Source organism: Nuphar pumila, chromosome 15 (assembly GCF_984573655.1).
Source record: "Nuphar pumila chromosome 15, dmNupPumi1.hap1.1, whole genome shotgun sequence".
In the NCBI taxonomy this organism is placed as follows: domain Eukaryota; kingdom Viridiplantae; phylum Streptophyta; class Magnoliopsida; order Nymphaeales; family Nymphaeaceae; genus Nuphar; species Nuphar pumila.
The window spans coordinates 18994964-19022884 of NC_143263.1; the positions used below are offsets into that span (position 1 = coordinate 18994964).

General features: G+C 38.4%; 1 protein-coding gene and 1 pseudogene across 1 annotated transcript in view; one reads left to right on the plus strand and one right to left on the minus strand.

Moving 5' to 3' along the window:
* Nucleotides 1-907: 907 nt before the first annotated feature.
* Nucleotides 908-8300, minus strand: LOC149814704 (phosphoserine aminotransferase, chloroplastic-like; annotated as a pseudogene).
* A 2053-nt stretch (nucleotides 8301-10353) lies between these two features.
* Nucleotides 10354-27921, plus strand: part of LOC149814705 (uncharacterized) — a 35213-nt gene continuing 17645 nt past the window's right edge. The window contains exons 1-2 of the mRNA XM_089989054.1: nucleotides 10354-10451; nucleotides 10605-11274. Of these exons, the coding sequence (XP_089845180.1) occupies nucleotides 10420-10451; nucleotides 10605-11274 (702 nt within the window). The 5' untranslated portion in view covers nucleotides 10354-10419. The remainder of the gene's footprint in view (nucleotides 10452-10604; nucleotides 11275-27921) is intronic.

Here is a 27921-nt window from a genome sequence, read left to right on the forward strand (position 1 = left end):
TCAAAATTCTCATTATCTGTAAGCAGTGGTTTAGAAATTTATGAGGCAAGCTGAATCGTAGACATGCAAAGAAATGAAGTCTAAGATGGTAAGCATCATCTCAACACTACTGGCAATGCCTTTGAGGCAGCTTAATTTCACTTTTAAAGTAATTAGCACTAATTAAATATGGTCAACTTAGAGTACCCAGTTTATTGACCAATTTTGTAAAGAAATAACTTAGAACACCTTCAAAAGTAAGTAGGGACTCCCAAAATCAGAAATGTATGCACTTATTTATTAATAAATAATGCACCATTTTTTTTGGTGCCCATCATATTATGTCCAACTTTCTTGGAATTGGTGGTTTTCATTTCATGTTTTCCTTATGAGTTAATGATATTCCTAGAATGCCTTGTCTTTTATATATTTTATTGATATTCTAAAACAAGTTACGTACGCATATACTTTTTCCTTGTTTTTTTTCTGAAGTTTCAGTGTCTGTATATATACATTAGTCAGGAGAACTTTATACATCCTGATATGCTGTTGTTCCTTCAAATGATTTATAAGCTACATTTTGACCACAGGTCTAACCAGGAAAAAGAAACCATATCACATTTTGCTCTTCAATTTTTTGTTTTCAAAGGAAAAGAAAAATCCATTCTTCACATATTTAAAGAACTTGAAATTTCTTGATTTGACTGTGGAGACATTACTCTTCCAAATAGCAATCGGGACTTGTATCCTGATCACCATCATCCCATTGGCAAGGCAATCAAAGAAGGTTCTACTCAGGATCGCATGTCTGACTCTATTTAGGTGCCAATTTGAATGTCCTTTAGCTACTAAGTGCTCTATTCACATCATACTATCACGAAAGTGAGAAGAGAATGCACTAGCTGTCCTAGTAAAAGGAAAAGAAACCCTAAAAGCCAACCCTCTTCAATGCCTCAAAGTACATCCTCACCACCACCACATCAATGTTCAAAACTGTATAATTGGACAATAAGATTATTGACACTACATGAGGGCGAAGAAAAAATGTCAGGAGGTACAAAGCTCTTTTCAAACTTATCCTCCATTTGAAGATCACTTGTATCTATGATCTCTTTTTTAAAACTTTACTTCTCTAAGAGCAATCACAAGCTGAATGTCTAGTGTGAAAGATTCTCATTCTTGGGTTGGTCTTTCTTTTAATTTAAAATCCCACTCTTTGTTTTGGCTGCACGTACGCCATTCTTTCGTTCGATTCTTTATGCTATAAAAACCTTAAAAAATATTCACATTTGTCTTTTACTTTTTACTTGTTGGGTAAAAAATTGTTAATTACTAATGGAGTAAGTAATCATGGTGGTGATGATAATGGTCATGCTGATCACCTGACCCCATACTGAAGGCGGGAAAACTGTTGATAAAGGTACTTACTGCAGGTGTCTCACAGAAGCTCATGGTAAGCAGAGTTGGTTTAGATAATTTGTCTAGGGAATTGAACTAATAAAGTTAAAAAAAATGGTGTAAGGATTGCATAAGTATAATCTCCATAGAAAATTAAGGACATGGGCATGGAAAACACTAAAGGGAAGGTAATAAAGAAATGTGTCGTTATGGGAGAGACAGGCGTCAGAAAATGTGGGGCCCGGCCCACGCTACAGGAGAGCTCGTCTACGTCACTGACATGCTGTCTTGATGGCCATGTATGTGGTGTGTATGTGCAGCCATGCCATTCCTTTGCATGATCATCCATATGCATGATGGTTTGTTCCTACCTTAGCGACAAAAGTTTAAAACAGCAATTTCTCGGTTGTGAATTTCTTGAGAGATTTTCAACTTTCCTCCAAAAAATTATTAAAAAATTAAATAAATTCTCGAAAATCTAAAAACATTTAAACAAATTCAAATAAAAATAAACTAATTACACAGTTAATTTTACATGAAAAAATATAAAATATATTTTCAATCTCACTATCCATATCTAAGAAGTATCAACCTATTCCACAAAACCCTAATTCTAATTAATTTTCAACAATAACCCACAAGAAGATACTAACGGTGCATGATTTTCCATCACCATATGATTTGCCATCACCATCTAAACCACAAAAAAAATAAAAAGGATAAAAGAGCCTCAATCTTCTCCGTAAGTGCAAAAACAAAAGGAGGCAAGGAATTACCACCGCCTTAGGAGACAACGCGCTCAAATCGTGAGCATAATCAACAATCGCCAAACCACTACCGTTGATCGACTTGCTAACATTTGAATCCCCAACTGTGATCACTAGAAATTTGAACTATTTTTTTTTTTAAATGAGCACATAGCGAAAGCAAAAATATTTTGAATCCGGTCTCGAGCTCCGACTTCTCGAGCGTAAACGAAACATTCATCAGAGATCGCACCGATTTCTCGACCGGGCACCTATAGAACCCGCCGCTCTCATCGATCGTCTCGTAGAGGATCCTCGCCTTCTCCGAATTCTTCCTCTCGATCTCCTCCAAACCTCCCTGGTTCAACAGATCTTCGAAAACCAGCCCGCAAATGTAGATTGCGAAACAGGGCGAGGTGTTGTACAGAGACTTGTTCTCTGCGTGGATCTTGTAATCGAGCATCACGGGAGTCACCGTCTGAGCGTTGCCGATGAGATCCTTTCAAACAATGACGATGGTCACCCCCGAAGGGCCTACATTCTTCTGTGCCCCGGCGTAGATCAAGCCGAATTTTGACACATCCACCGGCTTCGAGCAGAAATTCGACGACATATCGACCACCAAGACGCAATCTTTGCCGACGGGCGTTGGGTAATCCTTGAATTCGACTCCATGGATGGTCTCATTGGCGCAGATATGCAGGTATTTCACATTTCGTCTACGTCACTGACATGCTGTCAATACACAGTGAATCAAAATATTTCATATATTGACTTTTAAGCTTCATTTACAAAATCTAGTTATCTATAAGTACTTTTTATAAAAAATTTAAATCATATAACATCAGTGAGTCCCAAAACACACAGAATCCTCAATAGTAGAATGGGTCCACGATCCAGCTCTAGAGATACTTGAGTCCACCATATCCATCACCTCCAACGCACACCTAATCGTAGGTATTTGAAAAAGAAAAAAATAGGGATGAGACCAACAATATGTCTCAGCAGAAAACTCGACCTCCCATCTCGTTATAGCGAACATGGATAAGTCGATGAACTAAACTGGACTCCAACCAAGTCCAAAGCTCAACACGAATCCAATACCCGTCTCTCTGTAGGATCTAACTCTACTCAACCTCTAACTCAAGAGGAAAAATAACAATACATGCACATCCTAGATGCATGAACATATTTTAATACTTTCTTTGTTTAAGTTGTTCTTTTGTTTTCTAGATGATGCACATACAATTATTTTGTTTTGATATTAATTATTGTTTCCACGTGAGCACCACAACCTTGGGCCGCTATAGGCTCACCAATCTACATAGGGGTGTATTTTCACACACTGGTATTTTTCATTTTTTATTAACCTCAAGAGAACTTGGTTATACCAACACCAAGGTCCAGAACCTTTCGTTAAGGCATTCCTTTTTTCAAACAAAGTTGCAGTACACTACCGCTAGCGTACGTACACAAAGGAGTCATTGTCTCCTAAGTTGTTGTGGTTGGGAACTGGTCTACCCTAATGACTAAGATGAGACCCACAACAACAACCTGCCTCCATCAACTGAGTAGGAGTTTGTCGACAACTCAGCACATCCCACAGGGTTGGTGCAAACTCATTCACAAGATGAGTACAAGGTCACTCAAGGTGACAAGTAGGGATATACACCGAACCGAGTTGGCTTGAGCTCGACTCAGTTAAAGCTTAGCTCAAGCTCATCCGCTTCATAAATGAGTCAAGCTTGAACCGTTGTATGAAGCTCGGGTGAGCTATCGAGCAGGGTTTGAATGACCTGTCAAGCTCGATAAGGCTCGATTCATTGCAACCCCCATATATATAATATCTTTGCAAATAAAATCAGAATTGCATTGTTACTGTAATGGGTAGGGCGTTAGTCTTTATTAAGAATGTGTTAGGTTCAAATCTAGCCTTTTTTTACTGAGAATTTTTAGTATGTATAAAAATTTTTCAGTAATAATAATCAAAAGACATGCTTTGGCTTAATGGTAGGTCCCTTGGTTAATTTTAAGAAGGTTGGGGGATCAAATCCCTCCTTTGTAAATTTTTTTTTAATAAATCTTGTTTAAGCTTGGCTCGGCTCGGCTCGGCTCGGCTCGGCTCGAGCTTGGAACCGAGCCGAGTTCAGACAACGCCTTACAAGCTTAGCTCAGAGCTCGAGCCTAGCTTGGACAAAGTGATTTTGAACTAAGCCAAGTTTGAATAGCTCAGGCTTGGCTCGTGTGCATCCCTAGTGACAAGTTACCCCATCTTTCTGGGCATAACCAAATATTTCTGTGCAACTTGTTTCATATTTAATTAATGTTCATGTTTACATTAGTTTTCAATGTACCTTCTAGGTATGTAGGGCCTTGTCCAAAAAGCTACACTAAGTTCTTAACTTACAAGATTATCTATTTAACTTATCAGTCACTTTAATTATTGCACACATAGGGTCACCTACGTGTCCCAACAACATCATGTTTAACTAAGGCCTTACTGCCCTCCTGCAGTAGGCTCACACATGGAAAAACCATCTCTCATGGTCCACACTAGAAGAAATTCGAGAAAATTGTACTTCTACAAATCCCAACAACAATATACATGGACTACTACAACCCATGTATTAAAAAACTAAATAGAACATCATTCAAGAGTCTAGAAGAATGCAACATAATCACAAATCCTATAACTAAATCAAAATTTTATTAAAAAATAAATAACAAGGGTTCATTATGCTTTTAATGCCACAACTTTTGGGCCTTCAATTCAATTAACATTTGCCAAAAATAAGATATCGGTTTAATATCCAAGATATAAATTTTTCATAACTTGCTTTATAAGAATAAGGTAAATTCCCAACTTAAAACATGAACAACATGCACACGTGCTACATAATTTTTTTTTTCTAATTTAGAACAATATGGACAGCTTGAATATCACATAACAGAATTTTTTTTCCACAACAGATCACATAGTTTACATATGTATCATAAACCATTTTTTTTTTATCACAGATCACATAGGCAATGTAGTTATTCAAATTACAGAAAACTTTTCAACCTAAACATATAGGTAGCATAGGTATTCATAAAACATATTTTTTTTTTCAAACAAACATATAGGCAGCATATGTATTCATACTATAATTTTTTTTTCAAACAAACACATAGGTAATATAGGTAATCAAAATACAATTTTTTTTTCAAACAAACATATAGGCAACATAGGTGTTTACACTAAAAAAAATCTTTTTCAAAACTGATCACATAGATAATGTAGGTAATCAAATTACATTTTTTTTCAAACAAATACATAGGCAACACAGGTGTTTACACTACAGAAAAATATTTTTCAAAACTGATCACATAGACAACATAGGTAATCAAATTAAAGATATTTTTTTTAAACACATAGGCAGCATAGGTAATCAAAGTATAAATTTGTTTTTCAAACAAACACATACAAAAAATCTTTTTTCAAAACTGATCACATAGGCAGTATAGGCATTTCTAATGCATATTTTTTTTTTCAAACTGCACACAAAGGCAGGCAACATAGGTAATCAAAGTACAATTTTTTTTTCAAACAAACACATAGTCAACATAGGTGTTTACACTACAGAAAATCTTTTTTCAAAACTAATCACATAGACAACATAAGCATTTCTAATGCATTTTTTTTTTAACTACACACATAAGCAATATAAGCATCTATAATACAATTTTTTTTTTAAACTACACACATAGGCAACATAGGCATTTCTAATGTAGAATTTTTTTTCAACTACACATATAGGGAGCATAAGCATTTCTAATGCAATTATTTTTTTTAACTACAAACATAGGCAGCAAAGGCATTTCTAATGAAGATTTCTTTTTTCAAATTACATACATAGGCAGCATAGGCATTTCTAACGAAGCAATTTTTTTCAAACTACACAATAGGCCATAGGCATTTCTAATGCAGAATCTTTTTTTTAACTACACACATATGCAGCATGGGCATTTCTAATGCATAACTTTTTTCAAACTACACACATAGGCAGTATAGTTTATTAAAATACATATTTTTTTTCAAACATAACAGTGACATACACGGTTCATAACTTCTACATTTTTTTTTTCAACAACCAATTCATATATGCAGCTCATATTCTAAGTATGGTTTTTTTTTTTACAAACTAACACAGGCAGCATAGTTTGTTAAAATATAATTTTTTTTCAAACATAACAGTCACATACGCAGTTCATAACTTCTATAGAATTTTTTTTCAACAACCAATTCATATATGCAGCTCATATTCTAAGTACAATTTTTTTTTTAACTAACACATAGGCAGAATAGTTTATTAAAATATAGATTTTTTCAAACATAATAGTCACATACGCAGTTCAAAACCTCTACAATTTTTTTTTTAACAACCAATTCATATATCTAGCTTATATTCTAAGTGCAGAAATATTTTTTCTAAAAACTAACACATAGGTAGCATAGTTACTTAAAACACAATTTTTTTTTTCAAATATAAGAGTCGCATACTCAATTCATAACCTCTACAATTTCTTTTTTTCAACAAGACACATGATACCAAAATACATACAAGTGCAACAACTTTAATGTGACAAAACAAAACATTTTTCTTTCGACAATCACTCAAACAACACAAACATATACTACAAAAAAAATCATCAAATGCACAAGTCATGGACAGACCAAACACGAAGAAACTGAAATTTCAAGAGTTGATACATGTCGAAAAACACAACACACATGTCTACCATGACGCTAATCAGGAGAGAGGGTCGAGTACCTACCTTGAAATGCAAAACCTGATAGGTATAAGGCCATAAACACATAAAAATGCTCAAATACGCCCTACACTCAACCACGACTCTCCAATCAACCCTAAGGCTACAACTCATCCTCAGCCTTGAAGATGCCCAAAAACCAAAAAAATAGAAGAGGAAGAAGAAGAAAAAAGAGGGGAAGGGTCGACCTACCCTGGTCGGTCCTTCCTCTAAGGCTCTACGGCAAGCAGGGAGGCTCCACACATATGTAAACCAGAAGGGGAGAGGGGTGGCTCCATGGCAGGTGGAGGATCAGTACGCCAACAACAAGAGGAAGAGTGTTGCAGATGGAGGTGGCTCACCACTGGCATCAATAGAAAAGAGGGAGAGAGAGAGAGAGAAAGGGCGCAGTGAGGACGAGGGGAGAAGAGGAAGAAGAAAGGAAGAAAAAATAAGAGAATTTTGGCAAAAATTGTGAATGAGAGTTTTAAGGGAGAAACTGAGTATGGATCTAGGTCTGGATCCAGGATCCAACTAGATCCTAACCAAAGAGGGGCATGGAACCCTAGGTGGCCTACTTAATTGGCTAACTAGGTTCAAACCTAGCTGGTCCAACTAAGTTGGAACCAACTCCCAAGTGGTCTTGCCACCTGGCTGGGTCCAGCTGACCCAAGGTTTAACCTACTAGGGTTGGCTAGACTAAGTGGCAACCCTGGCCCAATAAGGACCAAAATGCCCTTGCATGCCAAAGAAATCTCAAATGAGTCTATTAGACTCATTTATGTCCTCTCCCAAACAAAAAAACCATAGAATTGCCACTCAAACAATTGAAAAATATCAACCATGTCTCTCACGCAATTGACTGAGCCCTCAAAAGTCAACTTTGGGTTGGATGACTATGACCCTCGAGACATAAATGCCCTCATAACACTTCCAAAATGATTACTATGCCCTCAAAACTTGTTACAACTCTAATTTTGACAAAATAAAGATCGTTCTTCTCGAAAAATCTGTAAAAATGCAACCAAGTACATGAAAGTCATCCCTCAAAATTATCATTATCAAAATAATACAAAAATCAAGAAAAATGCCATATATTACACCAACATCCGCCACAAGCAGAGTCGACGTCATCGTTAGTAGTGATTTTGAAGGGCTCCTAAGGAGAAACCTCTTGGTCTGAGCAGAATTCTCGTTCTGGAGAGTCTTTAGAATTGAGGATTTCATCAGCACAACAATGCCATCATCAACATCCCGAACATCAACATCTCTATCACCGTTGCCTCGATTGTCGTCATCCTTACCACAATCATCCACGGTAGCATCGACAACAATAATGCCATCGACGTTAGGCTCATCACCTTCATCATCATCATCGAGATCCATTTCCTAGTCATTGTACATGGAGAAGAGGGTGATGCCCTTTATCTCCTTCTCTCTATAAAACCCTTTTTGTAGGCTGATAAACGAAACCCTTTGATGTCGGTGGCCAGTGGCTTTTAAGGACCAAACCCCTTGATGCTAGTGGAAGAAACCCCTTTTACAGGGCATGCCTCTCTCTTTTAGTCTCTCTCGGTAAACAAAAGTGATGTGGCTGAAACCCCTTTTGCAGACTTAGGGCAAACCAAAAACAAGTGAAAAATCGAAGAAAAAAAAATGAAAAACCTAAGACAAAAGATACGGCTATATATCACGAGATTTATAAAATCTCATGATATTTTTGGAGGTTTTGTCACAAACGTTAATCTCATGATATTTTGTAAATCTTGCAAAAAATGTCGTTTTTAACTTTTAAAGTATTATTCACAAAAAAAAAAATGGGATTTTCGTAAATCTCATGATATTTGTCACTAAGGTTCCTACCCTTTTGCATCTCTCTCTCTCTCTCTCTCTATATATATATATATATATCATTGGATGATGTTCCTTATAGACTTTACATATTGAATTCTTATCACTCGTTTAGAGAGCGACATATTTTGGATTATAAATTTTTTTAAGTTTAGATGTGTTTTTTAAAATGCTAAAAATCAACAGCTCATGATATTTTATATTGTAAGTATTTAAATGCATTACCAATGGGGGCTTTGCATGGTTGGTAGGAACTGTCAATGCACGTCTCCTTGTGGTGTGCCGTTGCAGGTTCAAACCCCAGTGGTAAGTTGAATAATAACTGGTGGGAGTCTGCGTGACCCCAGCTTGTTGTGTAAAGTATATTGTTTATTAAATAAATTATAAATATATATAAGGTCCGATGGATGAGATGTCAAAGCATTGAAGAAGGAAAGCCGTACCATATTGGTAGATTTTGAACCTTTTTTTTGGTTGGACGGTCCTTCCGCCTCTCTCTCTCTCTCTCTCTCTCTCTCTATATATATATATATATATATATACATTTCACTAATTACTAGATGCATGAAGGGGGAAAAATAAGTGCTTTGTGTATAGATTGCATAAAAAAATTATGGCGTAGATGTTCAACTGTAAAAGTGTCATCTAGTGGTTTTTCTTTTTTCTGATTGTTAAATACCATCGATGAATACTACCACAGTTTTGACTTGTAAATACTCTAGGGTGTTTGGGCTCATGTGCTAGCGTTCTGTAATTTTATCATAAGTCAAAAACAGCCATTCTCATGCAGCAACCTTTTAATAGTTAAAGAAAGCAGGCACGACACGATCACAATTCAGTTGGAATAAAGGCAAGGTGGAATGTGATTCTAAAAATCTACTGAACCAAGGCTAAATATCAAAATTAAAATATCTAAATCAATGTTATTCTATTGGGGGCAGTGTTTGGTAATAGAGATTACTTTGTAATTAGGCATTAATTTAAATTTTAAGAGTACAATCACCATCACTGACCTTGGTTATTTACAGGTAAGGATTGAACTAAGGGTTGTTCTGACATTGTGGAAGATGATTAAGGACTGAGAGGAACATAATTTTATTTAATAAATATGACATTGATGTACAATGAAAGCAAGGGGAAAAGAGGGAAAAGGATAGGGGAGTCCATGGTAAACACACAGAGGGGTCATTCCTGTCCTCTTCTGTGGCGTAACAGTGATGCCATTACGCATCCCATCTCTATTCTGCCACTCATGTGTCGCTTTCTGTCCCATAAATGCATATATATATATATAGAGAGAGAGAAGGAGGGTGGGGATGAGTGAGAGGCTGAGAGCGGGAAAACAGAAAGGAAAGAAAAGGCATCTGGCACTTGTTCAGCCTTTTTTATCTCTCTCCCACCAATTTCCTCGTAGTAAACTAAGTAGAAAACTAATATTTATTGCCATCGTTTTCCTCCTTCTTCACCCCCATTTTCTCTTTTCCTCTTTTTCCGTTCTTTTCTTCTTCCCACTTCCATCTGCTCTTTCCATCTCACATCTACCCATCTCTCTCTCCTTTATTCTCTTGCTTTACTCATTGCCCATTTCCTCTCTCTCTATAGCTTGGCCGGGATCCTAAATTTCCGGCGAGAAATCTGTCGGCAAACTGGAACCATGGCCAGCATCTCAGACACCTTTTCTATCCGGTAATATTTCATCCTCCACCGTAATTTTTTTTCTTTTTTCTCATCTGAGTGTCTCTTGTTTTGTATCCGCGTTTCTCGTCTTCTTTCTTGTGCTTGTTGTTCTTCTTACATTGTGGTTGTTTGTACTTGTGGGGGACTCTCCTGATTCTTTAGGGAGTATGTGCTGAAGATGAGGAGCGTGGATGTGGCAAGATGCTGGCCGTTCGATGGTGAGCTCTCGCGGGCGGACGGTCGTGGCTTCCCGCCCATGACTTGCCGGAAATTCAGATGGTGGTCGTTCGAAAGAGCCCGATTCTCAGCCCCCCATCACGAACCCGTCACATGTACGGTGTCCGAAAACCGGAATCCTGATCCTGAAACCGGGGGTGATGACGTGGCAGGGCGGGATGGCGGGGAGGAAGGCGGTTTCGTGGAAGAGGAGGGTGGGGAGCTGCCCACCACAGCGGACGACCAGGATAATGGGCCACCTGGAGATGGACGGCAGAGATTGAAGGTGAGGGTTCCCAAGAAGAGATCCATCGTCGAGATATTCGCCAACGCGCCGGAGGTGGTCGGTGGTGGTGATGGTGCTGCGGTGGACGCGATGGAGAAGAAGAAAACGAAGATGATGAACATGAAGAAGAAGAAGAAGAAGAAGATTAAGATGAAGAAGAAGAATGGTGTTAGTGGTTTTGAGAAGGTGATGAATAAGAGAAAGAGAAGTGACGTTGGAGAGGATGATGTTGGTGTGGAAGCTGCCATGAAGCAGAAGAAGAAGTTGATGGTGGTGGAGAGCGTGATGACAAGTGTTTCGGCCTTGAAACCTTGTGCTAATGATGCCAAGGTATGGATTTGTTGTCTTACTGTTACTACTAGCAAGCAAGTAAACTCTCTCTCTCTCATATGATAAATTGATGATGATTATGGGATTCATATAGATATGTTGTGCACGTATGAAACATGGTTGATTTCGAATGGAAGTTGGATTTTGTGAGCTGAATTGGTGATGATGGTCGTGATGATTATGATGGCATTTGTGTGGATTTCTTTTTGCATGAAATATAAGTGATTATAGGCCGAGTTATGTTTTGATTTCATGAAATGGATGCTTTCTTGGATCTTCTTGGTGTGACAGCGTGGTGAGGTGTCAAACGGTTGGTTGTTGATTTAGTACGTCTTTTTTCGTGCTTTAAGTTATGAGCCTGATCTTTACTTTTGATTGTTGATTGAACCTTGTTTGCACCATGATCTGCGCTTTGCTTTGACCTCTCTCTCTCTCTCTCTCTCTCTCTCTCTCTCATATTCACTGCGTGAAACATTAATGTGAATGTGGATTGAAAATTTGAAACACGTATACATATTCGATGTTGCATGCAGTATGGCCACTTGCGAACTCCTTCTTTCTTGCTTGTCATGAGCTGCGATGAGCTTTCCTTGCAAGATACAATCTCTATTGCTTATTGTTTCTACTTCATATTCGTTCCTTTGTGATTAAGCGACTTTTTTCTCACTCAACTTTTGAAGACCACCAAGTTCAATTATACGTCTCCTTTCTAAGCCATCGTGATTATGGAACGTTCTCTCTCTCTCTCTCTCTTTTGGACGGAAAGACCGTGCCGGTCACCAAAGTGTTTGGCTTCTCTCTTTACTCTCTTGTCTTTTTCCTCTTTCTTCTAACCATTGGGACTCTGAACGCGTACGATCGTGTTATCTTGACCAAGTGTGCTGGCATATCCAACAGCGTTTCTTGCCTAGTCTGGGAGAGATAGGCATATTAGGCGTACTGGTTGTAGATGGCCGAGGCCTCTCTCTCTCTCTCTCTCATAGCAACTACTAATTACCTAAAATGTATAAAAGTATATAAAGAGGTCTATAGCATCAAGGGAATGCGCTTATGCATGCCTTCTACATGAGTGGTAATGCTTCCATTCTTTTTTTGTTGTTTACCGTTGGTTATTTGAGTATTTCTTTCTGACGATAGTTCTGATTCATACCATAAAAGAATGGATACCTTAGACGGCCGACTTGCTATGAGTTGGGTGTACACATGGTTGCCATTTACTAGACTTGGTCCAGAACTACATGTGGGCATGGCCTTGCATTCAAATGCACGGGCAACTTGGATTGCTGATAGCGGCATTGATATATTTTATATGCCTGATTTCGATACATTTTGGATGCCTGATTAAGTTTTGGATTGGAAGGAAGGATGTGAGATAAAATAAGTATGTTGCAACACATTCTTTGATATGTCCTCTTTAGGCTCATATTTGGAACTTGTTCCGTGTTAACATTGTCAAGAAAGGTACTTATATTTGGTAGGTGTTGGTTTCATTCATTGTCAAGAAAAGTACTTAATTATGCTTGGTATATCTTGGTTTCATATTTGGGATTTGTTCCGTATTAACATTGTCAGAAAAGCACCTAGTTATATTTGGTAGGTGTTGGTTTCATATTTGGACTTGTTCCGTGTAAACATTTTCAAGAGAAGTACTTGGTTATATTTGGTAGACACTGGTTTCATCAATTAACATAAACAATGCCCTAATCATGTGAAATATATTTATGACTTGCATGGTGTTGGAACCCCGGTGATTCCTTAATCCGGTATGGATGAGTCACCGAATTCGATGGGTCATGTCACTAGAAAAATGACTTAAACCTCCATTTATGTGAAGACACATGCTCTATCAATTGAGCTATTCCAACCCGCTCCACATGGTGGGTTTCCTCCTCAATCCTCTCTTGAGCTCATTTCTAGCTCATGCCTCTACCGTTAGGTTTTGAACCTGCAACATCCCAACACAAGGTGACATACACTAGCTACTTCTACCAGACAAGCAGAGCCCCCCTCCCCCGTTGGTAAATAATGCCCCATTAAACTCTATAACCCATATATTATAGGTTACATGCAACCCATAAAACTTATTGAATTATTCTAAGAAGCCCACCATTCTTTGTAACTCTTGGGGTTCTGGTGTGAAACCCTATGGCCACACTAGATCCAAAACCAGTATCCAGCATCTCTCACTTGGCCATACAAGGCGATCACCCATATTGTATCATAACTGGTGCATTAAGTATAGCATATAACTTTTCATTATAAAACATGCTCCAAATAACCATGCACAATTCCATGGGTTATATCAATGGTGTTTTTCTCACATGTTATGGGTTATTTTTCACATAATCATGTAAATTTTTTTATCATTCAATTATAAAGTTTTCACATATGTTATGGTTTATTTCTCTCATAGTCATGTAGTTTTTCCATCATCATTTGAACCATGATACTTTTCCACATATAGTATGGGTTTAGCCATGATATCATGAGGTTTTACATATACTAGTTGAATTTCTCCTTCATGACATATCTCTATCATGAGGCTACGTACAAACTAGGTTGATTTTTCATCATGTTCCTTTCATGCACTCATTTTACATAACTATATGAGTTTCTCATCATGTCAAAATTTTTATCATAACCCTTAATGTGCAACAATATATTTTTAGTATTCACCATCCACTGCATACACAACACAACTATGCAGTCCATAGTTCTAGAGCAAAGTGAATACATCATAATATAGGTCTCACATAAGTCATGAGGTTCTTATTGCTCTTCCATGACCATACCATAGAACATCATCATGTCCACATGCATAATAGTAGAGTACTATGAATTTTTTATGCTCATGGATCTATGATAAAGTATGATTTGCCAAACACAACAAATACTCCTATTTTTCAAAACTTTCACCATAGTCCATTACTCTCATTGTCTACGTGAATTATCACATGTAACATGCTTAAATTCTCATTAAGTTAATCTCCACGTGATCATTTTGGAACGATATATCTAGATCAAAAAATAGTCATATGAATGCCACCATGTTGCATACCATGCATAAGCTTCTAATGTATGAAAAATACAATATGCACCAGATCCATATCCAATGGGAGTTATCCCATTACCATTTGAATATGCCAAACATGATAAGCCAATTTCAAGGCTTTAATCAATCCGCAAGCTTCTGAATATATTAGTTTAGATTCATTACTGGATCCACTCAAAAAATCTATATCTAAATCCATTGGATTTATATGAGTCCATATATAAATCCGACTTGAGATGTTATACATCAAGTCTAACACGAGCCATATTAATATTCAAATGGATCCACACCACACATCCAACATTATACTTATCTGGATCAATCTGGGTTAAATCAGGACCCATACAAAATATGTTATTATTAAATCCAATATCCGATCTTAATTCTATTCAGATAAAACCTGGAAGAAAACTAGTTCCATATCTGCCAGTATATTCCCTGATCCATTTCTAAATCAAATCTGGATTTATATTAACTAGATACATTCAAGTTCAAAAAGATTGAATAACATTGTCTAGATCTAAAACTAATTCAACTAGATATATACTCATTCAACTTGATCTATATAAGTTCAATAAGATCCAATATTGCTTTACTGGATTAAACCAGGTCTATATCAACTTACTAAATCCAAACATCTGATTTAATACTGATCAGATCCAATATTGATCCAAACATAAGATCTAATGAATCCTAACTTGATCCATATAAAAATTGGATCAAATACTAAGTCATACTGGATCTGGATCCATATATAATAGGACCAAATAGATCCAAACATCAGATCTAATATTAATCCAAACATAAGATCTAATGATTCCTAACTTGATCCATATAAAAAACTGGATCAAATACTAAGTCATATCGGATCCAGATCCATATATAATAGGACCAAATAAGATCCACACTTAGATCCAAAATGTATTTAGTGTGTTTTTGTTTGGATCCAAAGAGATACCATACAAAGCACACACACATATAGATCAATTATATCAATATAAATAGATTTTGGATCCCATCATGCTAATTTGGGTCTAAACTCACCCTTCTTAGGTAGAACCTCAATTCAAATCATAAATAGATCCAAACTATATCATGAGTTTTTAGTAAAAAACAATATTAAAATTGGATCTCAATATTTAGATCCAGCATTGGGTTATTTGAGCCAACACGAAATACCCACGAAACTCATGTGTTTGACCCAATTAATCAATATTCTCTTTATAGATGCAAAGAAACCAATAAGTAAAGTTTAAGGACTGACCTTGATGTCGTGCAAAGAGAAGTCCAAACCTGTATGAGGCCCCACATGCAACTTTCACTTTGGCCCAATGTGTGAGAAATCAGATGTGGGAGTCACCTTACTATCGTAGCAAGAGATAGAGAGAGAGGTAAGAGGGAAGAGAGAAAAAATTTTGGGCTGCAATGGGATCTTCTCCCCTTTCCATTGATATTTATATGTTGTACAAGTGGTACAATACAGTACAGTATGCTGTACAAGTGGTACAGTACATACAGTACAGTGGTACAATACAGTACAGTATGCTGTACAAGTGATACAGTACATACAGTACAATATACAATACAGTACAGTATGTTGTACAAGTGGTACAGTACATACAGTACAGTATGTTGTACAAGTGGTACAATGTACAAGTGGTACAGTACAGTGGAATATATCCATTTACATATTTAACAGCCTCCCTCAAGTTGAGGATGATCTTCAATCATACTCAACTTGCCCTTAAGTAACCAAAATTGATGACTAACCAATCCTTTGGTGAAGATGTCTGCCACTTGGTCTTCTGATCTGACATACGAAGCCTCAATTTCTTCTGTTTCAATCTTTTGTCTAACAAAATGCTGATCAATCTCAATGTGCTTCGTGCGACAATGATGAATAGGGTTAAAAGAAATATTAATGGCACTTTGATTATCACATAAAAGCAGAGAGGAAGAGATGGGTTCATTCAACTCTTGAAGAAGATGCCGTACCCAAGTGACATCAGCTGTCCCTGCTGCCATTGCCCTGTACTCTGCCTCAGTGCTGGATTTAGCAATGGCCTTTTGTTTCTTACTACTCCAAGTGACAATATTTGGGTCAATGAAAACACAATATCCTGAAACCGACCTACGCTCATCAGGGTCCCCACCCCAATCTGCATCACAATATGTAAGTAAACGGTGTCCTGTAGTGAAGCTTTTATCTTTGTGATAGAGCAATCCATCTCCAATAGTCCCTTTCAGATATCTGAGAATACGCTTAATACATTCCATATGGCAATCAGTGGGAGCATGCATAAACTGAGATGCTTGATTTACAACATAAGCAATGTCAGGTCTTGTAAATGTAAGATATTGCAACATACCAACAATGCGGCGATATAAAGTGGAATCATGATATAATTGGCCTTCTTTTGCACTAAACTTATGATTTAAGACATATGGGGTGCTGAGAGGTTTACAATTAATCATACCAGTGGTGTGAAGAATGTCAAGAGTATACTTGTGTTGACTTAGAGTAAGTCGATCATCTTGCCTATCGACTTCAACTCCCAAGAAGTATCGCAATGGGCCTAAGTCCTTCATCTTAAATTTGGCCATGAGTAAAGACTTGACCAAGGCAATATGTGCATCATCACTCCCAGTGATAATGATGTCATCAACATATATAAGAACCCAAGTAGTAACATGATCATTCTTATACATAAATAAAGAATGATCAAGTATACTCTTAGAAAAGCCATGCTGCTGAATTTCCATGGAGAAACTCTCAAACCAAGACCGAGATGCCTGTTTTAAACCATAAAGAGACCTTCTCAATTTACAAACCCATGTAGCCGCATCATGTTCACTATATCCAGGAGGTTGCTCCATATACACCTCTTCCTTCAAGTCCCCATGTAGGAACGCATTCTTGACATCCAACTGGCTAAGAGACCAACCATGCTGAAGAGCCAAAGTGAGGATCACACGAATGGTGCCAATTTTGACAACAGGGCTAAAAGTTTCCTCATAATCTTGCCCATATTGTTGTGTGAATCCGCGTGCAACAAGGCGAGCTTTATATCTTTCAATGCTACCATCTGGTTTACGCTTGATCTTGTAAACCCATTTGGAACCAACAACATTTCTATCAACAGGTCGAGGAACAATATCCCATGTATGACATTCATGAAGTGCTGCCATTTCTTCGTTCATAGCTTCAACCCAAGCTCGAGAATGGGCTGCCTGATGGAAAGTGGACGGCTCTTTCTCTTTGGCCACATTGGTTAGAAACAACTGAAAGTCAAGAGAAAAATTGTTGTAACTAACCCAACGATGGATAGGATGCCTTTCACGTGTGGATCGTCGAAGAGGGGGAGCCTCGTGAGATGAAGTTGGAGGGGCTCCTCGACGGGCATAAACCAAACCTGAAAACCGTGAAGGTGCATCCTGGATGATGGAGTTGTCTGCTTCAAACTGAATTGGTTCATCAACAACAGGATCTCTGATAGAGTCATATAGCAAAGTATCACAAAGCCATGGATCATAAGTAGTTTGCTCATATACCTGAGAAGTATCACAAGTGCTGAAATGGTCATCATCAAAAACAACATTTCTAGACACCTTAATCTTACCCAAAATAGGATCATAACATCTATATCCTTTATACCCATCGGCATATCCCAGAAATCTGCACTGAACTGCTCTATCTTGAAACTTGTTACGTAAAGAATGATCCACATGGACATAACAAATACATCCGAAAGCATGCAAATCATCATACGAAGGGTGAGAACCGTGAAGCAAATAATAAGGAGACTGATCTCCTAATAATTCCATAGGCAACCTGTTAATGATATGCACTGCAGTGTGAAAGGCCTCAGTCCAAAGAGAGAAAGAAATATCAATATTGTGCATCATACTTAACGCGGTTTCAACAATATGCCGATGCTTACGTTCTGCTACTCCATTCTGTTGTGGAGTGTAAGGACAAGAGGAGTTACGTGTGATGCCATGGTCCTTTAAATATTCACTAAAATCATGAGATATGTATTCTCCACCACCATCACACTGGAAATAAGTGATATTTGAATTGAAAAGGTTCTGAACAAGAGCATGGAATTGTTTGAAAAGTTTGAACACTTCAGATTTAGATTTCATAAAGTAAATCCAAGTGTAACGAGTGAAAGAGTCAAGAAATAACACATAATAACGAGAGCCAGATAGAGATGAAACAGGAGCTGGGCCCCAAACATCAGAGTGAATAATTTCAAATGGCTTGGAAGCTCTTTTATTGATACTTTGAAAGGGAAGTACATGACTCTTGCAGACATTACAACTAGGACACTTATGATCTAATTTGACTTTGGGAATAAAACCCTGAGAAGACAATTTGTCAAGGAACCCTTGACTACAATGACCTAACCGACGATGCCAAGAAACTGGCTTATTACATTGCATAACAGAAGAAGACTGACTCAAATAAGCAGGAAAAGATGGAGTCACGGTAGATGACGTCTTCAAAGTCCCGGGGGCTGCTTTGAAGACGTACATGTTTCCGCGTCGTTCACCCTTAGCGAGCATCTTCTTGGTTCGAAGGTCCTTAAGACAAACAGAAGACGGAGTAAATTCCATGGATGAATTTGTTTCATCAACCAATTTAGAAACAGATAAAATGTTTTTCTCAATGGCAGGAGTGAGTAAGACATTTTTCAATGGTAGTGTAGATTGTGACAAAGAGAGAGATGCATTTCCAGTATGAGAAATAGGGTGGTGGGAACCATCTCCCGTGACAATAGTGCCAGTGCCAATATAAGGAACCATGTTGGAAAGTTTACCTGCATCAGAAGTAACATGTGCGGCTGCTCCAGAATCAATATACCAAACTCCATCATCATTCTGACGCAAATTCATGTTGTTAAATGCAGTCATCAGAATTTGTTGCACATCATGTGGCAACCCTGCACTCTGTCCCTGATCAGTACCCTGATGTGCTCGAAAATTTCTCTGCGGCTGCCCCTGAAACTGTCTAACATTCATCTGTCCAGCTCTTGGTCCTGACCTCCCTGCCTTGTTGCGATTCTGTGGGTTGTGCCAACAATCTGCTTTCACATGGCCACGCTTGTTGCAATGGAAGCAAGTAGGGACACGGGTACCTCTAGTGGCAGGTGGAGCAGTAGGAGTAGGAAGGAGTCCTCCACGGCCCATATGAGCAGCAGGTGGACGAAATGAGGTAGACCCAGATGTAAACATGACAGGATGAGGATCATCAATAAGATGATCTTGAGTCAAACTAACTTCATACTGTAGGAGTTTGGCCTGTAAATCCTCAAAGCATGGAAGTGTAGAGGCAACCTGTAATGCAGTACAAAACATACGATATTGGGGCCCAAGGCTTCCCAATACCTGCTGAACAACATCTCTGTCAGAAACAGGATATCCAATAGTGGCCAACTGATCAATGATAATTTTGATATCCCCTAGAAATTCAGTAATGGTCTTAGTTCCCTTTCGCATAGATTGGAACTGCCATTTCAGTTGAAGTGCACGTGATTCAGAAACCTGTGAATAAGAGTGAGCAAGATGGCTCCATAGTTCTGCAGCAGTAAAATGGTCAGAGATAGTTTGTAATATACGATCAGATAACGTGGCAGTCAAATAGGCAACCACAGATTGGTCATTCTGAAACCAAACATCATACGCAGGATTTGGAATAGCAATGCAACTCACCTTCCCATCATTACCAGTTACCTCTTGCGTAATAGTCATAGGTGGGGCGGGTGATCCCCCATCCAGATGCCCGGAAAGACCATGACTTCGGATAAACGGCAGAATTTGGCGTTTCCAAAGTAAGTAGTTATCATGAGTTAATTTGTGAGAAACAAGTTGAGAAAGAAATCCGGGGCTGATTTTAGAATCCATAAGGAAGAAGATCAAGGATGAATCAAACAGCACGACAGAAATTCGTAGGTTGTACGGACAGAACCGTACGGACAGAAATTTTTGAGTTTTGGAAATCACGATTTTTCAGTTAATCGTGCAGAATGTACGATTTATCAACTATATTGCAAGAAATAGATAAGAAATCACAAGAAGTTTGAGAAAAGAGGCACTTTTGAGAAATGAGGGTTCCCAAATTTGGGGAAAACAGAAATTAGGGTTGATAAAATTGGGAATAACAGAATATGTAAGAAGAAAAAGATGCACGATATGAGGAAATGAAGAAACGACGTCGAAATATAGTGATTCAACGGAGAAACAACAGAGAAAACACTTTCCTTGAGAACGCCCAAAAATGCACGTCAAAGTCCTTAGGGGCCTTCCAGATGATCGTGATTACCACGCCCTTGGCTCTGATACCATGTGAGAAATCAGATGTGGGAGTCACCTTACTATCGTAGCAAGAGATAGAGAGAGAGGTAAGAGGGAAGAGAGAAAAAATTTTGGGCTGCAATGGGATCTTCTCCCCTTTCCATTGATATTTATATGTTGTACAAGTGGTACAATACAGTACAGTATGCTGTACAAGTGGTACAGTACATACAGTACAGTGGTACAATACAGTACAGTATGCTGTACAAGTGATACAGTACATACAGTACAATATACAATACAATACAGTATGTTGTACAAGTGGTACAGTACATACAGTACAATACAGTACAGTATGTTGTACAAGTGGTACAATGTACAAGTGGTACAGTACAGTGGAATATATCCATTTACATATTTAACACAATGATGTACGTTATCCATGTGGGTCCAACAAGTCCAATCATGTTGAATGGACTCATGCTAGTTCAATTGGATCATTCTGGTCCATTGGCTTAATCACTGCCATCTACATCCAATATGGTTTGAGTAGATCCAAATTGGATATATTAAGATCCTTTCATGACAACCAGATCCAACCTTGTTTTGTTAGATTTGAATCGAGTAAAACAAAAAATTGCTAACAAGGTGTGAATCCACATGCACCACGTGGGTCATTACTACGCACCAAGGGAGTCATTGTCATTAATATGAAGTTAATACTCATGCGTGAGAAAAGGGGAAGGTCGTTACCTCTCTTTCTTTCCTTTTCTTTACCTTTCGTCTTTAATGAAGATGGTGGGTGCTAGTATACGTTTCTCTCTCACTTCCGTTTCTTTCTTTTTTCATTTTTTTCTTTCTTTATGTTTTTTTTTCTTTTCCTGATAGGGTTCCATCTTTTACGAGAGGGAAGAGGAAGAGGCGGCAGTTGCCACCCTCTTCCTCGTCTCTATTTTTTTTTTCTGCATGTTCCACCACCGCCCGATGGCGCTCTGCCACCTCACAAAGAGCAACACCGCCATCGTGCTTCTTCCTCTAAGAACAACCACCATCGTCGGCAGAGGCTCTGGCATGACCACCTGATGTCGACAGCGGCTTCGCCTCCTCGGCAGTCTTGCCTATCTCCCTCTCCGCTTCAAATGCTACTGCGAGGTTCATGCTCGTCCTCCAGCAACAACGCCCAATGCCAGTTTCCCTCTGTTGCTTCCACTTTTCTGAAGGAGGTGGCATCACAGTAGCCACAGAGGATGTCACTCTCCTTTGGGGTGAAGCCGAAAATGAAAAACAAGGAAGAACAGTTCTAGCGGGTCATGACCCAGATGGCTCGGCAACATCGGCGACTGAGGTATGACTCATCGTTGAGGAAGAAGAAGATGATCTCCAACATATAGGTGTGCCTCTTGCCCAGGGTGTCCACGCACACCAAGAACCCTCCCTACTCCTCCAGCACCACGCCAGGCTGAAACTCTGCCATCTCCCTCCCAGAGATGGGTCTCAACAGCGTTGTGAGCGCGAGGACAACGATAATGTCCAGCTTGGTCATGAGACTTGCACCAATTTTGCTTGCTTGATCTGTGTCTCTCTTTTACTGTTTTCTCGTCGAAAACATGGAAGGATGTCGCCACCACCGGTGTCATTTCGACCTTAGAAAATAACTCGGGGCATTGGAATCGCGACCTGCTCCGGTCGAAGCGATTGCCCTACCAGAATCTTCGGCCTTGCACTTATCGATTCACAATCGTGGTTAGGCCAATCAAACCGAGAGAAAAATGCAGGGGAATGGGCTTTATTACTAGGAGAGGCGTGAAAGTATCATTGAGTGACACAAAAAGTGTAATGCTAATCGATGGAAGATCGATGGGCTGCACCTGAGGGAGGACAGGCAAGGGGGATCCCTTGGTATTCGACGACTATAAAGTTTTCTTTTTTTGTCAGGCTCTTTGTGGCTCTGCCGGACTTATCTAGCTGTCACAAGGGTTCTGCTTCGCCTTGGATGCAGGTTGTGCCACCCTTTGCAACTTGCTTCCTCTATTTTTTGTTTTGTTTTAGTGGCTTCTTCCATTACTGTCCTCGTCGGAGGTGTCGGCGAGGCCTTGGGCCCGCGAAGGTTGCATGCAGTGTTGTCGTATGCCCGCGCGGCCTCCTTGGTGGTGTCAAAGGTGTTGAGCCACTTGCGGGTCTTCTTCCATGGGTCCCTGATCTCTGCTGCGAATTGCCCACACGATCGCTTTCGGATGCCTCGGAAGTGCATCTCCTTCGCCTCACCATGGAGACGTAGGTAGCGGTGAAGAGATCTCCATATCCGATGTCATCGCCTGCAAGTCCCCGAGCCTGTCAACGGCCATGGTCGGAGATTACAAAATGACCGCTAACAAAAAAAACCCAACCGAGAAGAACCTTCTCTCTCTCTGCTACTTTTTTTTTGGAGTGGTTGCGTTTTGACACGTGCAGAGTCTTGCTCACACACCCGTGATCAGGCTCTGATATCAATGTTGGAACCCTGGTGGTTCCTTAATCCAGTATAGATTGGTCACCGAATTCGATGGGGCATGTCGTTAGGACTTAAACCTCCATCTATGTGAAGACACATGCTCTATCGGTTGAGCTATTCCAACCCTCTCCACATGGTGGGTTTCCTCCTCAATCTTCTCTTGAGCTCATTTCTAGCTCATGTCTCTACCATTGGGGTTTGAACCTACAATGTCCCAACACAAGGTGACGTGCACTAGCTGCTCCTACCAGACAAGCGATACCCCCTTTGTTGATAGATAATGCCCCATTAAACTCTATAACCCCCTCCATAACCCATATATTATTAGCAACCCATAAAACTTATTGAATTATCTTAATGAACTCATCATTCTTTGTGGCTCTTGGGGTTCTGGTGTGAGACCCTATGGCCACAGTGGATCCAAAGCCAGAATCCAACACATGGGTCGTACTTGGGGTACTTCACTACATAATGTGAAGTTTCATTTATGCACAATATGATAAGAAAAGAATCAGTTCATATTGTATGCAAACATGAATCAGTTAGGATGAACACATTATCTACCGCAAGTATAATTTGGATAAACTTTCTGTATACAGATAGCCATGTACTTAAACTTTTGGAATGAGGCTCATTAATTATGGTGGTAATGAGTTAACAATAATTGCAAGAAGAAATAGGAATTCTTTCCTCCAAAGCCAAAAAGACTGGTTTTCAACTTCCCTTTGCCCTTTGTTTAAGTGGCAGTTTGTTTAGTGAAAAAGATTTGGATGGCTGCAAGAGTACTTTCTAAAAGCTATATTCATCCTAATAGAGCCAGGCACTCGGTTTTACCAGCTTCGTCTTTAAGCTAGCATTGGATAACTTGATCTGCTTAGAATGAAGGGTAAATTTAAGTTCATATGCACCAGGCTTGCATCCTACTTCTGGAAAGATGATTTGGACTTGCTGAGGTGGAGGTTATTTTGCCTGTTCATGGCCTAGAGTTGCAACTGCAATATCTTCAAATGCCTTTCGTTCAGTCTGCTGCAGTCATATCCTTGTTGCATTGATGTGTTTGCAGTTAGGGATGTATCTGGTGACTGCAGCATCTTGTATCATTTTGATATTTTTATCTGTTTGGGATCCTTCATTTTCTTTAGAAAGTGTGAACTGCTATTTGCAGCTTCATTTGAATTGTTGCTCATGTGTATATTTGCTCTAGAAACATAGGCTGGGTAGTTTTTTCCCTTCTTTCATTGTCTATAATTGTTCGTTCCCGCTATGATGAACAGGCTTTTGGAAAGTATATTACCTTTGTTTTGTCAAAGGATAGATTCAGTAGTGCAAAATTGTCCAAACTTCTTAGGCATCATACACCTCCATATTTTCTGTATATTTTTGTCTTTTTGTTAAACATGAAAACAAAACACAATCATTTGGTTTCAATATAGAATAACAAAAAAATTTCATCTCATTCAGCCACTACAAGGATGAGGCTCAATAGTGGTGATTTTTCTCGCCGTTATTGCTCTATTTCTTGCCGGTATTGGCCTATAATGGCGAGATTTCTCACCAATAAGTCGCCGTAAAGAAATGGCTTTTGTTGACCAATAACGGTGATATTTATAGGTCGGCGTTAAAGGTGACCCAACACCAATGAGATTACTTGCCGGAACTCGAAACAATAATAGCGGCGATGTAGCCTATAACAGCAAGGTTGTTCTAACAATGAGATACCCTATAACAGTGAGATTTTTTGCTCGTCGTTATAGGATACCTATAGGTTATAACATTCTTGTCTCGCCGTTATAGCCTATAACGGCGAGCATTAACTCACTATTGTAAGCTATAACAAGGAGAATTAACTCGCTGTTATATGATGGCTATAATAGCGAGACATGGATCTCGCCTATAATGACGAGACAGGAATGTCACCATTATAGGCTATAAACCTGCAAATTTAAAACTAAAAATTAGTTTTAATTTTTTTTCTACAGTCACATTTACACTTCAAATACATACACTTCAACAAAAACTTCAAATATACTGAAATTAGCAATTGAAATGTATATTCAACAAAAACTTCAAATATATACTTCAAACATGCATTCTCAAACATTCAACTTCAAACCCACTACATCCTCAAACATTGTTGCTAGCACCTACCTGTTTCATATTTCATTATATAACTTTTCATAATATATCAGAGTAATGTTTAATCTTGCAAGATAAAAAATAAAAATGTATGTAAGTGTTGGTACTGTTAAATATTCTCCTTGAGATATAACTTTGTTCAACTTGAACTACATTTGAAATCCTTGAATGGTGCATTGTGAAAAGTAAGGCTTGATTCACATTGTTACACCAAAATAAAAAATAAAATTCACTTAATGCATATCTGATTTTCTAACTTGTTCTATGGAATCATCAAATTTGCAAAACATAGATCACTAGATTAGATTAGTGTTGCTTGCTAGTTGCCTTTGTCTTTTCCAAGGATGAATTGTACCATAATAGAAATTTTGCCCAATATAAATCCACATTAAGATGATGCATATTTAACCATGTAATTGTCCTTTCTGGAGGTCATGCCCAGATTTTTTTGCCATAAAGTTGAAGGAGGACTTTACTAGCTAGGTGAATATGCTAAGTGTAATGCCCCAAAATTTGACTCGAAAAATATAGCCAATTTTTTTTTTAAAATGGTGCAAGGCCTTATCAGGACCTTACAACTTCGTACTAGACAGCGGAAACACTAGTACTGTAGTTTCGGTTAAAAATTTTGGGCTGGTTACAGATATATAAAACCAACATCCATCCACATAGCAAATTGACATAAGCATCAATTAAATAAATGGTATATCGAGCAGGACTTAAACAATAAGAAATAATTGTTTAAAACAAAGTTTCGCATGACACAAAAATATATGGCTCCATGGCACCACCTGCAGCAAGCCTGCAACCACTCCATGTTCATCATTCCTTATCTGAAAAAATTTATGAAATGAAGGGGTCAGACTACAACCAGTCTGAGTAAGAAACATAGTAGCAATATGTGTATTCACAGTGTCAAGTGTATATAACACACTATATATTTCTAGAAACACAAGGGTACAACATTCAGAACCACATGCAAACCATATGCATTTCACCCAATACAACCATCACATCATCATAAAAATAAATACAATATTTAAAATTGTACATCCTAGAACAGAACATAACCATACTATACATTCACAATATCCAGATATAGATATTAATGTATAAAAGTAAATTGTTTAGTTATGACATTTATGTTTCTCTATTTTACCTCTCGTGCGAGTATGCATAGGGTAGAACCATGAGTTAGGTTGAGTCCACATAGGGTTTATTATGTTATGTATTTTAAATACTCGAGTGAATGGCTGAAATTGAATTTAAAGGGGACAATTAGTGACCGAGAGAGAATTCTCCAGAGGCCAAACTAGAGTAGGATGCATTCCTAGACTTTTGCAGAAGACATGAACCTACCACCTAAGACACATTGGTAGTCCTTGTCCTCTAAATCCAGGGACTAGAGACCGACTGAGATTCCTAGCCTTTACAAGAAGACATAATGGTCCTACAAAGTTTGTATCAGCTCCCCTCTCCAAGGTAGACCAAGTGTATGGTAACATATATCATCTTTCAGATATACCCAGAATCAGGTAAACAATACACAAAATCCCAAATATATGGTTATGTGACATGTATTAGTTCATTTATTACTTGATGTAAATCATAGCATCCCAAGGGTTTAATACAACCACAAGCCAGTCGTAGGCATTCCATGTGCATGCATAATCACTAATCATGCAACACACACAAGCCCAGTGCTCTTAAGGTACCACAATGGTTTTCTCTTAACCATAGGCTCACACCGAAGCCAACACCTGTGCATGCATAAACATCATAAAGACAGGTATATAATCCACATGTCACACATTCACAAAGTGTCATTTGCATGTTGCAAGTTTCATAGCATATTGCACATCACCTCAACAGGGTGCTCACAACTACGACATGGAACACATATTAACATCATGAATAATTCATTCATATGTACAAAACATGAGCATGCATGCACATCAAGGTCAAATTTTTTCCATCATAAGCATAACTTCATAAGCACATACTCCCATACATTTCAATAGCAAGCACAGTATGTCATCATAATGTAGAAACCCATGCATTTTCAGGAATCAGTTTTCGCCTGGATGAACCTCATTATTGGATTTCACAAGTCATAACCATTCACAAATTATATCTGACATGAACTTAATTTACCACATGATGCACATAACCAGATTTATCATATGCATGCTGCACGTGAATTTAAATAAATTAAACCATGCTAAATAAGTACTTTTAATTAGCATGAACATATTCTCATTACAGAAAAAACATCGACAAGTTCAAGAAAACTGATTTCCCATACATGGGAATTCAAAAGTTTAACCATACCTGCATGATTAGTATGGGATTCGCTACGTATCTGAATGAACACTTGTAGTTCATGCTTAAGGAAATCACTTTAAAAGATTTACACATCCAAGATGATTTTCAGGAAGATGTGTCGGGTTTTTTCCCAAGACCGATTTTCCCCCATTTCCTTTCGAGGTTCAAAACCTCCAGATCTAACATCATATCAGTTCTTGCTCAATTCCAAGACTGATATAGATGCATTGATCCACCCATAACCACAAACCTAAACCGAAATAAGATCCCAAACCACTTTCAGGGAACCATGGGCTTTTCCCCAAAAATGTTTTTTCTTCGAAAACATGCCTGGCACATATATATA